Source organism: Trachypithecus francoisi, unplaced genomic scaffold, assembly GCF_009764315.1.
Source record: "Trachypithecus francoisi isolate TF-2019V2 unplaced genomic scaffold, Tfra_2.0 Lachesis_group0, whole genome shotgun sequence".
In the NCBI taxonomy this organism is placed as follows: Eukaryota; Metazoa; Chordata; class Mammalia; order Primates; family Cercopithecidae; genus Trachypithecus; species Trachypithecus francoisi.
The window spans coordinates 59,694,739-59,712,973 of NW_022681453.1; the positions used below are offsets into that span (position 1 = coordinate 59,694,739).

General features: G+C 44.2%; 1 protein-coding gene across 2 annotated transcripts in view; it reads right to left on the bottom strand.

The window, feature by feature from the left end:
• Window positions 1–18,235, bottom strand: part of IFT122 (intraflagellar transport 122) — a 92,349-nt gene that overhangs the window by 52,750 nt on the left and 21,364 nt on the right. For both annotated transcript variants that reach the window (XM_033210840.1, XM_033210839.1), the window contains exons 4-9: window positions 13,476–13,554; window positions 10,763–10,839; window positions 8,132–8,198; window positions 6,977–7,123; window positions 5,041–5,202; window positions 2,679–2,754 (exon numbers count right to left, since the gene is read on the bottom strand). In XM_033210840.1, coding sequence (XP_033066731.1) covers window positions 2,679–2,754; window positions 5,041–5,202; window positions 6,977–7,123; window positions 8,132–8,198; window positions 10,763–10,839; window positions 13,476–13,554 — 608 coding nt within the window. The remainder of the gene's footprint in view (window positions 1–2,678; window positions 2,755–5,040; window positions 5,203–6,976; window positions 7,124–8,131; window positions 8,199–10,762; window positions 10,840–13,475; window positions 13,555–18,235) is intronic.

Consider the following 18,235-nt stretch of genomic DNA (forward strand, 5'->3'; position numbering starts at 1 on the left):
GATCCTCTTAAGTATTACTAACACTTCAAATGACAAAAATACACAAATTATACCTCAGGCTAACACAAAAGTATGGGTTTGATTTACTTCATCATCCGATATTTAATTCTAATCTTCCCAGATTGGGAAGGGAAGACACTTATCCACCAAGAAAACAATTTTACTGTCCCAAACAAGTTGAGGTTACCATCTCAGCAGGTTGAGGTTGCTTATCGTGCAGAAACTTTGGGCCACAACACGAGCTCTGGGGCGGCATAGATGCAAGATATTTCCTGTGGCCCTCTGCCATGTTGAGCTCTTTTCTACTGTGGCCATAGCAACAAGACCCAATTCCCTCCCACTGCAGTGTCGTCATTTGTTCCCAAGAGTCGTCAGTACCCACATCCAGTGCCTCGTACACAGTAGGTGTGCCTATAAATATCTGTTGAATGATGACGTACACACATTAAGTGGATGAATAGAGAGGGCCAGGGAAACTGAGAAAACACTTCATTATCTGCTCCCTTTATCTTTTTTTTTTTTTTTTTTGAGATGGAGTCTCGCTCTGTCGCCCAGGCTGGAGTGCAGTGGCCGGATCTCAGCTCACTGCAAGCTCCGCCTCCTGGGTTCACGCCATTCTCCTGCCTCAGCCTCCCGAGTAGCTGGGACTACAGGCGCCTGCCACCTCGCCTGGCTAGTTTTTTGTATTTTTTTGGTAGAGACAGGGTTTCACCGTGTTAGCCAGGATGGTCTCGATCTCCTGACCTCGTGATCTGCCCGTCTCGGCCTCCCAAAGTGCTGAGATTACAGGCTTGAGCCACCGCGCCCGGCCCCCTTTATCTTTCTTTACTTGAATACAAAAGAAATGACCAATGGTAAGGCAGGGGTAGAAGAAATGGCCCAAAAGCTGGACTACACACATCTAAAACTCTTCCTTCTTGCATGACATGTTTTGAGGAATAAGGATGCTATGAAATTAAAGGCTTCACTGCGCAGGTTGCATTTCTCACTTGCTTGGCTGTGGTATGAAACCTGTACCCAGCACCTTTACTCTAATTCTTGGCATTTCCTGCCTACTAATAAGTCATCGTACTACCATGCCCTCTATATTTTAATCCACCCTCCACAGAAACAAGTTATCCTTCTGAAGCAAGAATCTGTGATGCCACTTCCTGCCATCTATGGCTCCTGAATACTTACAGTATATGATGTTCAAAGTTCTTATTCACACTACTCAGGTCCTTTATAATCATATCCCCGGCCAGGTGTGGTGGCAGCTCATGCCTATAATCCCAGCACTTTGGGAGGCTGAGGCAGGCAGATCACCTGAGGTCAGGAGTTTGAGACCAGCCTCACCAACATGGAGAAACCCTGTCTCTACCAAAAATACAAAATTAGCCAGGCGTGGTTGCACATACCTGTAATCCCAGCTACTCAGGAGGCTGAGGCAGGAGAATCGCTTGAACCCGGGAGCAGAGGTTGCAGTGAACCGAGATTGCACCATTACACACCAGCCTGGGCGACAAAGCGAGACTCTATCTTAAAACAAACAAATAAAAATCATAGGCCGGGCGTAGTGGCTCACACCTGTAATCCCAGCACTTTGGGAGGCCAAGGCGGGGAGATCACGAGGTCAAGAGATGGAGACCATCCTGGCTAACACAGTGAAAACCCGTCTCTACTAAAAATACAAAAAAAAAAAAAAAAAGAATTAGCCAGGTGTGGTGGTGGGCGCCTGTAGTCCCAGCAACTCGGGAGGCTGAGGCAGGAGAATACTGTGAACCTGGGAGTTGGAGCTTGCAGTGAGCCAAGATGGCGCAACTGCACTTCAGCCTGGGCCACAGAGTGAGACTCTGTCTCAAAAAAAAAAAGAGAAAAGAAAAATCATGTCCCGATGTTCCTCTTCAACTCTGTCTTCAGGTCACAAAATCTGAGATGCAGTCACCCTGTACAACTCACCATTCTCTGAAATGTCATATATTTTCATTCCTTCCTGCCTTGATACATGCTATTTTTTTTTTCTGCCTGAAACACCATTCCCAATATCCTCAGTCTAACTCAAAGATAGTCTGCTCAAACATAACCTCTAACAAGACCTCCCATCTCTACCAAGTAGTGATGTTACCCTCTTTTGTATCCCTAAAAGCCATCTATATAGCTTTCTATTATGTCACACACCACACCACACAGGGGCTCTTTGCTATCAAGTGTGTCTCCGCCAGCCTGTGAGCTCTTACAGGTAGAGACTATCACTTTCCCAGCTCTATGTCAGCAGCTCCTTTGTGAAAGGGCTGTCCTAAGTGGGTACTCATAAATGTTGGTTGAATGAATGAAAGCAAATAGAGGAAAGTAAGGTCAAAACTAAGAGCTAGATTTTAAAGTCAAACCAATCTGGGTTTAACTCCTAGGCTCCACCATTTACTAGCTGTATGAAATCTTGGGCATATAATTTCACTGCTCTGAGTTCTGGTTTACTCATTCCTAAAAAGTTGATAAGGAAAGTAATACCCACTTCATTGGGTTTTATAAGAATAAAATAGGATAAAACATGCAAAGCAGTGAGCACAGTACCTGGTATCACAGCAAATGCTCAATAAGCAGGAACTAACAATGATAATGTATAATGAATAGTAACAGAATCTCAGAAAATGAAAATATAACAGGCATGACTGCAATTGGATTTGTACTGGGCTACATACCTGTTTTCCACTCAGTTGGTAGAAGGAAACTTTCTGTCCCCAGTCAGCCACAGCTAGGATGTCATTACGTTCCTCTCTAATCAACAGAAGATAAAAGACATTATGAAGGGCCACAGCCTGCTCATGAGTATAGCACTAAGGGCTTAAACAACAGGAACAAGAGAGCCCTGGCTTCAGGTTGCCAAATGTTGTACAGCTTTACTGAGGTCAAAAGTTGTAATTTGGCCCAACCCATCCATTAGTCTTATGGGATGAAGCAGAGGTGAGGTTTAGCCTTCCTGGGATCTGCTGTTTCACTGAGTCCTCTGCTATGAGCTTATGGTGCTGGGGACACTGCTACAGCTGAAGAATATAAACCTCTCATTTCAGAGCTTACTGGGGAGCAACACTAAGACATACAAGGCTCCAATATTGAGACTGCTTTTCTCTTACATACTGGAAAATGTTGGGAGATGGCAGAGAAACATCTCTTTCAATACAAAGGCATTTTTTAATAGAAGGGAAACGTGCTTGCTCTTCCTGAAGAAAGAAAATTAACACCTAAAAATAGGTTCTCCTGCAGGTGGGGGTCCTTGCACAAGTGAAATGACTGACTCTAATTTTCAAAAAAGAGCAATGGGCTCTCTGAAAACATGCAACTTGCCTTTGAAACTGAGAACCTATGGGGATCAGTGCCATGGGGCTGGAACTGTAGGACCAGCACATAGGAGAAACTCCCTTGCCTAAGCCTAGGGAGCAAGCTACCTGGGAATCTAGTTCAAGAGAAAAGTGGCAGCACGTGGTGGCTCACGCTTGTAATCCCAGCACTTTGGGAGGTTGAGGCGGGTGGATCACCTGAGGTCAGGAGTTCGAGACCAGCCTGGCCAACATGGGGAAACTCTATCTTTACTGAAAATACAAAATTAGTCGGGTGTGGTGTCGCGCACCTGTAATCCCAGCTACTCCAGAGGCTGAGGCACAAGAATCACATAGAACCTGGGAGGCAGAGGTTGCAGTGAGCCGAGATCGTGCCACTGCACTCCAGCCTAGGTGACAGAGCCAGAATGACTAAAAAAAAAAAAGAAAAAAAAGAAAAAAAACAAAAGCATTCCTAGCCTTTGAGGCTGGGTCTTAATCCACCGAATGTTGCCTCTTTGTTTATTAATTCCAGCTTTTCTGATCCCAGTGTCTTGTGGTCACCTGGTAGCACCACTGGAAATGTAGGCAGACAAGCTAAGGCCTTGTTTGTTAAACCCAGTCAAGAGTGGCAAATGTCATAGGCACTAACCCAAAACTAAGGGAAAAGAGACAAAGACCGAGAGGGATGTTAATAAGGGAGCCTGCAGATGATCTTTGTGTGAACTGGCACTGAAGTCCAAAGTACAAACAATCCAGGAGCCCAGCCCACCCGTGAGCCCTTTGGGGAGGCCACATATGGCTCTGGGCTGGGCTCAGTCCCTGTGAGGTGGATTAGTGATTTTCAACCCCCTTTTTCCTCCTAGGGCAGTAGGATTCTTTACGAAACAAAAACTCATGTTGAAACAATCAAAAGCACTGAAATGGGGACCCAAAGCCATACCTTCCTCCTTTACTGTCCCCACTTCCTAGCCCCCATGACCTCAGGGTGGGATTCTTCCAAGGAAACTCAGGTACCATGGAAAACAGTTCGGAAAGTCCCAAGCTAGATCTCTACTGCCCAATTGTGATATCCTGGCTACCCCAGCTTTCCCCACTCTGGCCTGCCCATGCTTTCCCTACAGGCAATCTTGACTGAAGAGAAGAATGAATGACTGGACAGCCAGGATTTGAGTGTAAGGACTGTGGCTAAGGTAAGGGCTTCCTCTCTGACATGCATCCTAGAAAATGCAAGGTAAGGTAAGGGATAGTGTGGGAACAGGCTAAGAAACACGTCCGGTAATAGAGGAAGTGTCAAATGATGGGGCATCCACAAAAGGGCACACTCTTCAGCCATTAAAAATCATGTTCTTCGAAGGATTTATAATGTTACTGGAAAGGGGTCACACTATAATGTTAAGTAAAAAAAAGCAGAATATAACTTAGTTAATTATATGAACACACTAAAAGACTGAGGAGAAATACACTAGATTGCTAACAGTGATTTCCTCAGGTGATGGGGTTTTATCAGAAAAGCTGAACTTTCTCCTTTAGTCTTTTCAGTATTTCCTATAGTTTCTCACAGGATCACTTTATAACCCACACACAATTTTTAAGGGTGTGTCTCCTTTTTTTGAAGGAGCTTTCACCCACAGTTCCCCCCAGTCCCTGTACTCCCTTGGCCAAGGAGCTTAACATCCGTCCTGGCAAGTCTGTGTGGGGCCTGGGCCCTTACCAGGAGGGTTCCCACTCACTGGGACACACTCACAAGTTGTCGTCTTCTTCCTCTGGTTCTTCCTCCTCTGCCTCACTACCCTGACTACTGTACACTGCTGACTTCAGAGTGGAAGGGATTTCCTGAAAATATCTGTTGACAATGACATCCTCGGCATCCTCATTCTCCCTGTTCATCCAGAAACTCTCCCATCGGCTGTAGACAGTAAGTAGTTGTTCAAAATTACATTGCCTAGAAATACACTAAAACTATAATTTAAAATCCTGTCAAGGAGCCCCTGGGGGCCAGGTGTGGTGACTCAATGCCTGTAATCCCAGCACTTCGGGAGACCGAGGCAAGTGAATCACCTGAGATCAGGAGTTCAAGACCAGCCTGACCAACATGGTGAAACCCTGTCTCTACCAAAAATACAAAAAATTAGACAGGTATGGTGGCATGTGCCTGTGATCCCAGCTACTCGGGAGGCTGAGGCGAAAGGACTGGTTGAACCTGGGAGGCGGAGGTTGCAGTGAGCCAAGATCACACCACTGCACTCCAGCCTGGGTGACAGAGTGAGACCCTGTCTCAAAAAAAAAAAAAAAAAAAAAAAGATAATAAAAATAAAAAATAAAAGGAGCCCCTGAACCCTACCTGGAGGAAGACAGCCACCAGTTATACAGGACTTCCTGTTTCTCATGAATTAAAAATGGTAGCCTAGAGCCACAAAGTCCTCTGCAGCCACAAATCAAACAGCTGGAACTCTGGGGTGGGCTAATGGCCTTTGATAGCATTACACATGCATGGTACAGCATAAGCCAGACAAAATTATTCAGGAAGAAGCATAATAACCTTCCAAACAACCTTCTAAATCAAGTAGGCAACCATCTGTAAAGTGACATTGAGCTGGTAAACAAGTAGGACCTTTAATTTACCTTCAGAGGACTCCATAAAGGATACTGATGGTTTAATAGTATCATAGGCTATATAAAGAACATATAGGGTCAGGTGCAATGGCTCACACCTGTAATCCCAGCACTTTGGGAGACTAAGGTGTGTGGATAACCTGAGGTCAGCAGTTCAAGACCAGCCTGGCCAACATGGTGAAACCCATCTCTACTAAAAATACAAAAAATTAGCCAGGTGTGGTGGCGGGCACCTGTAATCCCAGCTACTCAGGAGGCTGAGACAGGAGAATTGCATGAACCCGGGAGGTGGAGATTGCAGTGAGCTGAGATTGCACCATCGCACTCCAGCCTGGGCAACAGAGTGAGACTCCATCTCAAAAAAAAAAAAAAAAAAAAAAAAAGGCATATAATTAGTTTACTGTCAAAGTCACATGGACATAGAAAGGAAAGTGTGTACAAAATTTGAGAAGGTAGGTGTCAACTGCTCGTGTATCTCTAGGCTTTAGGGATGTCTGCAGACTTAATTTTGACTTTCTGGCAAAGGTAACAAAAAGGCTCATGAAAAAGCTATTTATTAACAGGTGGGCACATATTCTGCCCAAACTTGGAGGGAAGAACTAAAAAAGGAAAGGCAAAAATGAAGCCACAGTAGAGAGCTCCACTATTGATTCATAAGGAAACAGTCCTCCTGCATCACTCACATACCACACACACACCACACACACACACACACACATATACCATATTCATGTACACGTGCATGTACACATATGTGTGCATGCACATGTGTGTACACATGCCACACACACACTTTGGCCTGGCCTAAATAGCTCATCTGCTTTGCTAAAATCTCCAGGATGCATTCCAAAACTCAACTTTTGAGCAGGCTCTTAAAAAATTCCATACATTCTTAGGTAGGAGGACCGTTAAAAAAAAAAAAAAAAAATCCATACAAATGGAACAGGTTCTAAAACAGACTATTCAAGTGAGGTGAGAAGCCTTTGAATCTAGGGAGACCTCAGGAAGACAGAAAGCCCTTCTTCGTGATGGTGTTTGTTCTAGAAGGAGGACAACTTAAAGAGTACCTTGAAGGGTTCCAGCAGATGGACCATATTGGCGAAAGGGAGCCCCCTGGCCGCTCGATCTTCACTTTCTCCTCGCCATTTTTGTTCCGTATGCTGATGATCCCATTGAACATCCCCAGTGCCAGGTACTGACCATCATTTGTCCAGCTGTGCACACAACCAACAAAAGGCATGGGGATGAGGAAGCACCCCACAGAAGGTAAAATTAGTGAGGATGATGCCTTGGTTTGAAATAAAAGTCTGATGAGGCAGCAACAGCTGGGATGGATATGGTTTCATTATTGCCAGTCCTGACATAAAGTCAGAGGATCAAACTTAAAATGCTATTTAGTTCTGTAATCAACAGTGAGAAGTGAAGGTACCATTTGGTACCTTTTTCTGAGCTCCCCCAACCCTGTGTACACACCTCTATGACAGCCCTTACCTTGTGCCTACATCTCTGGGCCAGCCACCACTTCCCACTCTCCATCTCAATCCCCTCCCACTTAAAGAGCACCTTAAGAACAGACTTGGTGTCTTCCAATCCCTAGGACAGTGCTTGCTTTGTAGAAGGTGCTCAGATGCTGAACGGAAGGGATATACTCCTAGAAGCTGAACACCTACCATTTAGAGTGTCTGCTGTATACCAGGTGCTGTCCTGCATGCTTTACACTCATAAGTTTGTGTATATTTCACAACAATCCCGTCAAGTCAGTATTTTTATCTCTATTTGTCAGATTTGTCAGATGAGGAATACAAAGCTCCAGCTCAGAAAGATTTAGTAACTTTCTTGAGGTCACATGGCCTGTCAATGACAGATTCTGGATTCTAATCCAGGTCTAGCATCAAAGTGTGGGAGGGAAAGCTTTCTTCCCCACAGATGCTGCCTGGACAATGACAGCCTCACATTTTCTACAAGCCTCCACTCAGTATAGCTGGGTATTGAGGCTTGTTGCTAGGTAACTGCATGAAGGCAACTTGTAGTTCTCTTTTGCTTCATGATCAAAGGCATAGGTCTTTCCCATTGAGGAGACCAAAAAAGAAGAAAGAAGGAAATACAGGGACCTAAACCAACTACTTAACACAAGACCTTCTCCGCTGCATGAAATAATTGGATTTTGAAAGTCTGTGTGGAAGATGAAGGAACATAAATCTTATTGTCAGAGCTGCACTTACCTGCAGCAGATGATCTTGCTGCTTGATTTGTGTTTGGAGACAGACTTCTGTTCAGGAGACCACAACCCTTCAATGCACAATAATATAAAAGAAGATGGATTGGTTGGAATACTACCCAGCAATAAAAAGGAACAAATAATTGAAACATACAACAACTTAGATGGATCTCTAGGACTTTATGCTGAATGAAAAAACACAATCTCAAAAGGTCATATACTTACTGTACGATTCCATTTCTATAACATTCTTGAATGACAAAATTATAGAAAGGAGAATGGATTTGTGGTTACCAGGGTTTGGAAATAACTGGAGGTAAGGTGAGTAGATATGACAGTAAGTGGTAACTTCATGGTGATGGCTTAGCTCTGTGTTGCACTGGTGGTAATCTACACATGTGATAAAACAACAGAACTATATAATATACACACTTTGTGCCTATTTCCTAGTCTCAGTTTCCTAGTTTTGATATTGTATAATAGTTACATAAGATGGACCCACTAGGGGAAACTGGATGAAAAGTACATAGACTTCTTGGTACCATCTTTGTAACTATGAATCTATAATTCTTTCAGAAGAAAAATAAGATAGATTGGTAAAGTGCCAGCCAACTTTTCAGGGATCTGACTCTCAAAGAAATGACAATTTCACTGTTCATAACGCTGACATTGCAACCAGAATATAACCTAGCATTTAAAATAACAATGATGCTTTCTGAAAATCTAGTTTTCTTTCATAGGTCTCAATCACAACACATGACCCTATCTGAGCTGTGCCTCTTGCACGGCATACTGGTCACCTAAGGCTTGCTCCCCCTGTCCCAGATGCCCTGGCTCAGTGCCTCAGAGCAACAAGTATATGTCTAGATAACATAAGCAAATTATTCTATTTGCCAAGTTGCGAAGTACAATCAAGAAGGTAACTCCAGTGCACAAATATATAGCCAATTGCAATATCAAACAAGTTATTTTTTGCCTTTCCCCTGGTCCAAAACGCTTCCTCCAAACATTTTGACTTGTGCACATGTTATCTGTGTTCCACTAAGCCTGCCTGGAGCTCCCAGCTGGAGGAACCTCCTTCTTCCTGGGCCTCCTTCAGCAGTGCTTAGCAGGGCAGGCTTTGTATGCAATCACCTGGTCTAAGGTCCAAGACCTGGTTCCTCTACCTACTAGCTAAGGGACCTCTACCTCTTTTTCATCAGTAGGGTGGGAATAATACCTGACACCTCAGGGGCTGTCATAAAGCTCAAATAAAAATTCATTTCTAATCCTTAGAACAGTGCCTAGCACACTGCAAGCATTCAACTTTAATATTGTATTTTTTAAAATCCTACCTTCCCCTGGCCGGGCGCGGTGGCTCAAGCCTGTAATCCCAGCACTTTGGGAGGCCGAGACGGGCGGATCACGAGGTCAGGAGATCGAGACCATCCTGGCTAACATGGTGAAACCCCGTCTCTACCAAAAAATACAAAAAACTAGCCGGGCGAGGTGTCGGGCGCCTGTAGTCCCAGCTACTCGGGAGGCTGAGGCAGGAGAATGGCGGAAACCCGGGAGGCGGAGCTTGCAGTGAGCTGAGATCCGGCCACTGCACTCCAGCCTGGGCGACAGAGCGAGACTCCGTCTCAAAAAAAAAAAAAAAAAAAAAAATCCTGCCTTCCCCTAAGACCACAAGCTCCTTGAGGGTAGGGATTCTATTTTGTCTTTTTAATCTTCCAGTATAAGCATACAGACCAGTGCTTCACATGAAGAAAATGCTATAAAATACGTTAAACAAATGATAGGCCTTTCTCCATGTATTTATACAATTGGCTTTCAATTCCGTTCTCTCTTTTGAACCTCAGAACCAGAACCATATCAGTGAGATAGTGAGCAGCATGCTCCTTTTAGATAAGGGAACTGAAACACTGAGAGGGATTAGGCCTCTGACTTCTCATCTAGTGACTCCATTGTATCCACTAGTAAGGAACACAGACTGATAGAGCTGAAAACAGAATTAACCATTAATGGAAATAACCTACAAGCCTCTGCCCAATTTCACTCCCTTCCTCCCTCCATAGACATTTTACTGATACCTCTTTTGTGCCAGTACTACACCAGTGCTGTAATGCTGGCACGGGACCATGGCCAGGATGAACTCCTCAAGGTGTTCAGCCCCTCAGGGAGGACAGCTACAGCCGCCCCAACAAGTAATGATGACAAACTTTGCAAGAAGTACAACTGCAACAGTGAAGAATTTCACATGCACACAGATGTGGGTCAGTACAAAGGTGAGGACAACTGCACTGTCCCTGCCACGGTGAGTCAGGGAAGGCTTCCCAGAGGCAGTAACACCAAGGGAAGGCTTCCCAGAGGCAGCAACATCAAGTTATGCCTGTGCCCTCCCAATCTTCTTACCACTTCCTTTGCTGGGGCCCTTCCTGTAGTCTCTGATGTCCTACTAGAGTAAAGGTTACCATTCACTATCTTGGTTTCTACACGATTTAAAGAATAACTGTCAGCCTCCCCTCAGCCATTGAAGGCAGAGAAGTAGTATTAACTCTCTCAGGATAAAATCACCGTATTCTGAATGCATTTCAGCATTTTTAGCCCAGATTTTCAGTTATTTCAGGACAGGACATCAGGAATCAGAACCTACCAAAGTCACTGGAGGAACAAGATGCCAGTTGATGAGTAATAGGATTGTAGGAGACACACTGTATAGCATCATTGTGCCTGGGAAGTAAACAACTGTAGATTACTATGCAGCAAACCACAAGCATTTCAGTGGCTACAACTGAAGATTTTACTAATGAGTCCACAGCCTCTGACTACAGACCACTTGCACTTCTGCAAGTGACCAAACAAAAAGCACAGGAATTAATTCTCCTACTCCAAAATAATTAACCCTTCTCACCCACTGTTTTCTTATTTATAGAGCTGGGTACTCGCTTTTGGCCAGGTTGGTTTTGAACACTTGGCCACAAGCAATCCTTCCACCTTGGCCTTTAGGTGCTTTATTTGTGGTTGTTACTCTTACTGTTTTGCGGAGGCCCAGAAATATAAGATGGAGATGCAATGAAAACATTACAGACCAAGATCTGGAAACATGAGAGATCCTTCGACAACAATGAAAACTGAGCAAATCATGTACCAAGCATGGCACCTTAGCCCCAGTTTTATTCCTTCACTTGTGGGTAATACTTTACTTACAACATCACTCATTCATTCATTCATTCAAAAATTGTTTGTTGATTTGTACACCCATGTTCATAGCAGCATTATTCATAATAGTTAAGAAGTGGAAGCAACACAAGTGTCCATCAACAGATGAATGGATAAAGAAAATGTGGTCTATATATACAATGGAATAATATTCAGACTTAAAAAGTTAGGAAGCTGAGCCCAGTGGCTCACACCTGTAATCCCAGCAGTTTGGGCACTCGAGGGAGGATTGTTTGAGCTCAGGAGTCATAGTGAGACCTCACCTTCACAAAAAATAATAATAATAAAGAAAAAAAAAGGAAGTAAATTCTGACACATGCTACAACACAGATGAGCCTTGAGGACATTACGTGAAATGAAATAACCCAGCCACAAAAGAACAAATACTGTATGACTCTACTTATATGAGGTATGTAAAGCAGTCAAACTCAGAGAGAAAGAAAGTAGAATGGTGGTTTTCAGGGGCTGGGGGTACGAGAGAAGGGTGAGTAGGTAATTTGAAGGATATAGAATTTTAGTTTAGTAGGATAAAAGAGTTTGGGAGATTGGTTGCACAACAATGTAAATATATTTAACATTAAACTGTAAACTTAAAAAGTAGTTAATATGATAAATTTTATGTCATGTATATTTTACCACAATTGAAAAGAGGCCAGGTGCAGTGGCTCATACCTGTAATCCCAGTAGTTAGAGGACAGATTGAGCCAAGGAGTTCAAGACCAGTATGGGCAACAAAGTGAAACCCTGCCTCTACCAAGAAAAAAAAATTTAAAAATTGGCCAGGTGTAGTGGTGTGCACCTGCAGTTCCAGCTATTTGGGAAGCTGAAGTAAGAGGATTATTTGAGCCTGGGAGGTTGTAGTTGCAGTGAGCTAGGTACCACTGTGCTGTAGCCTGGTAGACAGAGCAAGACCCAATCAAGAAGGGAAGGGGAGGGGAGGGGAGGGGAGGGAAGAAGGAAGGAGGGAGAAGGGAGGGAGGGAGGAAGGGAGGAAGAGAAGAAGGGAGGAAGGGAGGAAGGGAGGAAGGGAGGAAGGAAGGAAGGAAGGGAAAGAAAGACAGAAAGACAGAAAGGAAGGAAGGAAGGAAGGAAGGAAGGAAGGAAGGAAGGAAGGAAGGAAGGAAGGACTGTTGAATACCAATTATGGGCTAGGCGTATCAGGGACACAAGAGTGAGAAAAAAAAGATGCAGTATCTGCTCTTATGGAACTTAGGAAGGAAGGAAGGAAGGAAGGAAAGAAGGAAGGAAGGAAGGAAGGGAGGGAAGGAAGGAAAGAAGGAAGGAGAAAGAAAGAAAGAAAGAAAGAGAGAGAAAGAAAGAAAGAGAGGGAGGGAAAGAAAGAGAGCGAGGGAGGGAGGGAAAGAAAGAAGAAGAAAGAAAGAAAGAAAAGAAAGAAGAAGAAGGAAGGAAGAAGGAAGGAAGGAAGGAAGGAAGGAAGGAAGGAAGGAAGGATGGATGGATTGGTGAGTACCATGTATGGGCTAGGCATCGTATCAGGGACACAAGAGTGAGAAAAAAAAAAAAAACAGATGCAGTATCTGCTCTTATGGAACTTACAGGCTGATGAGCAATACTGATCAGTCACCAGAATAAATCTAAAACTGCAATTCTGAGAAATGCCTCAAAAGAGATCTGCCCCAGCCTAGAGAGGCAGGAAAGTCCTTACAAAGAAAGTGACATTTGAGTCTGAGATTTGTAGGGTAAGTAGGGACTAACTAGTAGAGGAATAGGGGAAGAACACAGCAGACCCCCAATAGTGAGAGGAGGCCTGGAGCACACTGACCCCAAGTTTCTGACATTTGACACTGGGTGGATATAAGGCCATTCTCTGAGATAGGGCCACTGGAAGATGACAGGTTGGGGGTGGGATAAAGTCTACAATGTCAGATGAACTGAGATGAGCTTCATGAAAGCACCTGGCCCAGTGCTGACCACGCCAGTAAGTGGCCAAGAAATATTCATTAACTTATTCACTACTCAATCTTCCTATACCAACCACACACACCCACAACTTAATTTCAAGTTCAATTTAAGAGAAAAAAGTTTTCTCCTACATCTTTTCTAAGATGTAGCCTCTAAGAGGCTTTTGCTGCAATTATTCAATAAGCATCAAAATCATAATACTGTACACCTAAATGGTTACTTACGTGTACTTCAGAATGCCTTCCAGTTTTGATGTCCAGATAATAACGCTTTTGTCAGCTGATCCAGAAGCAAAGCGCTTGCCTAAAAGTGTTTTTAAAATGGAAAGTCTTACATTTATCTTAAACCAGTATTTCCCAGAGAGAATTCTTTAGACAACTAGTTCTTTAAGGTACCTAATAAGTGTTAGCTTCTTTACTACTTATCAGTACTGGGAGGCAGGACCTTGGAGTCAGAATATTTGGGTTCCAAACCTGCTTTGTCTGACACTGAGTAAACAGAGATGTATTGGGGGCCTACTACTATGTAGTTGTCATGTTCTATGCTAGGGATCAAGTAATGATTAAAACACACATGATCCCTACTTCATAAAGTTTAGTCCAGTGTAAGAAGTAGGCATCAAATTAATCTAACAAAAATACAACGTGGTAAGACACGGATCCTATGAAAGAGAATAACTGGGGAACCTGATTTACTTTTTTACTTAAATTTTTATTTTTGACAAATAATATCTACTTATGAAGTACAATGTGATATTTTATGTACATACACATTGAAGAATGATTAAGCTAATTAACATATCCATCACTGCAGATACTTTTTTTTTATAGTGAGAACATTTAAAATCTATTCCTGGCCAGGCGCCGTGGCTCATGCCTGTAATCCCAGCACTTTGGGGGGCCAAGGCAGGTGGATCACGAGGTCAGGAGATGGAGACCATCCTGGCTAACACGGTGAAATCCCGTTTGGTAAAAATACAAAAACAAAATTAGCCAGGCCTGGTGGCAGGTGCCTGTAGTCCCAGCTACTCGGAAGGCTGAGGCAGGAGAATGGCGTGAACCCAGGAGGTAGAGCATGCAGTGAGCTGAGATCTCGTCACTGCACTTCAGCCTGGGCAACACAGCAAGACTCCACCTCAAAAAAAAATCTATTCTTGTACCAGTTTTGAAAAATAGGCTATTAGCCAGGCGTGGTGGCTCAAGCCTCTAATCCCAGCACTTTGGGAGGCCGAGACGGGCGGATCACGAGGTCAGGAGATCGAGACCACCCTGGCTAACACCGTGAAACCCCGTCTCTACTAAAAAATACAAAAAACTAGCCGGGCGAGGTGGCGGGCGCCTGTAGTCCCAGCTACTCGGGAGGCTGAGGCAGGAGAATGGCGTAAACCCGGGAGGCAGAGCTTGCGGTGAGCTGAGATCCGGCCACTGCACTCTGCACTCCAGCCTGGGCGATAGAGCGAGACTCCATCTCAAAAAAAAAAAAAAAAGAAAAGAAAAATAGGCTATTATTAACTATCGTCACCATGCTGTGCAACAGATCTCAGAAATGTACTCCTTTTGTCTGACTGAAACTACCCTTTGGTCGACATCTCCTGGGGGATCTAATTTAGATGAGGGAAGGTTTCTCTAAGGATGAGATCCTTCAGTGGAGACCTAAAGGATGAGCAGAGCTTAGCCAGATGTAGAGAGGAGAAAGACCCATCCACATGGATGGAACAGATGTGCAAAGGCCCTGAAGCAGGAAAAGCCTGGCATGTTTGAGGGAATGAGCAGAGTCATCATGGAACTGAGGGAAGGGTGAGGTGGGTTGTGGAAGGGTGAGGTGGGTTGTGGAAGGATCTCTTGGGACCTCAGGGACACAGTAGAGGCCTTGCTCTTTATCCTAAAGCAATGCGAAGCCAAAGAAAGGTTTTAAGCAAAGAGTGATAGATCAGATTTGCATTTTCATACTACTTGGGCTTTATGAAGGAACAGACTGGAGAGAGGCAACATATAATAAGTAATTTGTTATTAATTACACTGTTACACATTTATAAGTATTTGGGAGAGGATCACAGTATCATGGCAGCAAACAATGGGGTCTTCACCTACTCTGGTGAAAGATGAGGAATAAGAGGCAAGCATGAGTCACATTCTGTATACCTTAAGGACTTTCAGACTTTATTCACGGGGCAAGTGGAAGGTGACCTTGGGCAAGTCACTGTTCTCTGAGCCTCAATGCCTTCATCTGAAACACAGAGGAATAGTATCTTCCTCAGTCTTTTTGTGGGACTCAACTAAGATAGTATCTGTAAAGTATCTTTTTTTTTTTTTTTTTTTTTTTGAGACCAAGTCTCACTCTGTTGCCCAGGCTGGAGTGCAGTGGCACGATCTCGGCTCACCACAACCTTCGACTCCCGGATTCAAGGGATTCTCCTGCGTCAGCCTCCCAAGTAGCTGGGACTACAGGCACCCACCACCACACCCGGCTAATTTTTTGTATTTTTCGTAGAGATGGGGTTTCTCCAGCTGGTCTTGAACTCCTGACCTCAGGTGATCTGCCTCCCAAAGTGCTGGGATTACAGGCATGAGTCACCACTCCTGGCCCTTTTTGAGACGGAGTCTAGCTCTGTCACCCAGGCCAGAGAGTAGTGGCATAATCTCGGCTCACTGCAACCTCTGCCTCTCAGGTTCAAACAATTCTCCTGCCTCAGCCTCCCAAGTAGCTGGGATTACAGGCACAAACCACCATGCCTGGCTAATTTCTGTATATTTAGTAGAGATGGGGTTTCACTGTGTTGACCAGGCTTGCCTCAAACTCCTGACCTCGTGATCCACCTGCTTTGGCTTCCCAAAGTACTGGGATCACAAGCATGAGCCACCACGCCCGGCCAACTACCTTTTATAGTAGCTGAAATAGTAGATATTAGGGTGAGCCGTATGATACTGCTGCAAATACTAAATAAACAAAGAAACTGCTCTTACTATTTCCATCACTCCTCCCTCATCCTGGTAGGTAGCAGGTGATGTGATGAAAAGCATAAGCTTTGGGCTCAGAGTCTCTGGGTCAGAATTCCTAGATATCTCACAGACCAGCTGCATGACCCAAACAAGCTACTGAAGAGCTCTATGATTTCCTTATTTGAAAAATGGATATAATGTTAGTATTTACCTCATGGTTGGTGTGAAGATTAAATGAGTGTATGTATGTGTGTACATACAGTTGACCCCTGAACAACATGAGTTTTAACTACATGAGTCCACTTTTATATGTGAATTTTCTTTTGCCTCTGTCTCCCTGGTACAGTGTCACCAACCCCTCCTCTTCCTCCTCCTCCTCCTCAGCCTATTCAACCTGAAAACAATGAAGACGAAGACCTTTATGATGATCCACTTCCATTTAATGAAGAGTATATATTTTTCTTTTTTCTCAATTAACATTTTATCTAGCTTACTTATTTTAAGAATACAATATATAATACATATAGGCTGGGCGCGGTGGCTCAAGCCTGTAATCCCAGCACTTTGGGAGGCCGAGACGGGCGGATCACGAGGTCAGGGGATCGAGACCATCCTGGCTAACCCGGTGAAACCCCGTCTCTACTAAAAATACAAAAACTAGCCGGGCGAGGTGGCGGGCGCTTGTAGTCCCAGCTACTCGGGAGGCTGAGGCAGGAGAATGGCGTAAACCCGGGAGGCGGAGCTTGCAGTGAGCTGAGATCTGGCCACTGCACTCCAGTCCGGGAGACAGAGCGAGACTCCGCCTCAAAAAAAAAAAAAAATACATATAATATTAAAAATGTGTTAACTGTTTATGTTACAGGTAAGGCTTCTGGTCAACAGTAGGCTATTAATAGTGAAGTTTTGGGGGGTTCAGAAATTACATGCAGATTTTTTATTGCACAGGGAGTGGCACCTCCAACTCCTGTGTTGCTTAGAACTGGGCCTGGAATAGAAGCAACACTAAAAAAAAAATTAGCTATTTCTATTATTTCTTCATATTATATTATAATGTTTTTCTCGAACAAAAAAACTATGTCTTACATACTTTTATATCATGGTTGCTCATTAAATACTTATTAAACTTGGGCCAGGAGCGGTGGCTCACGCCTGTAATCCCAGCACTTTGGGAGGCCGAGGTGGGCGGATCACAAGGTCAGGAGTTTGAGACCAGCCTGAACAATGTGGTGAAACCCTGTCTCTACTAAAAATACAAAAATTAGCTGGGCATGGTGGTGTGCACCTGTAGTCCCAGCTACTCAGGAGACTGAGGCAGGAGAATCACTTGAACCAGGGAGTCGGAGGTTGCCATGAGCTGAGATCGCACCACTGCACTCCAGCCTGGGCGACAGAGCGAGAGAGACTTTGTCTCAAAAAAAAAAAAAAAGTATTAAACTTAAGGGAGAAATCAGAAACAAGTAGACTTAAAAGAGCAATTCAGTGTATCTGGATCTTCAGGTCTGAAAGGAAAAAACCAGTTCCGAGGACTAACACTTTTTAATCATTATACAGGTGTCATGAAGAGGCAGCGTGATACACTAGAAAGAACGAGGGCTCTGCAGTCAGAGGACCTGGGTTAGGCCTGCCTCTGCCACCATCACCTGTAATTGCTCCAAGTCTGTTTTCTCATCTTTGAGCAGGGATAAGAGTCCCCTTGCTGCCTGCTTCAGAGAGTTGTTGGGAGCATCAAATGAAATGTGTGTGACATGACTCTGGAAAGTGCTGTGCAAATGCCACTACTGACGGGTCACACTCTGACATCCTCAAGTGCCTTAATGGTGTTGCAGGTCAAAGAGCCCTGCTATGTTTATAAACACCAGAGGCATCAGAGGCCCAATAGCTCTTCTGTACCTACTGGGCCTTACACTGGGCCCTTGACTGGCCCACATTTCTCAAGAGCCACTAGGATGAGACAGAAACAGTTCAGCTCTCCAGGCTCCCTCCTCACAGGATTGTTCCTAAAACATTATTCTAAACTTGAACTCAAACATGCGTGCACACACACA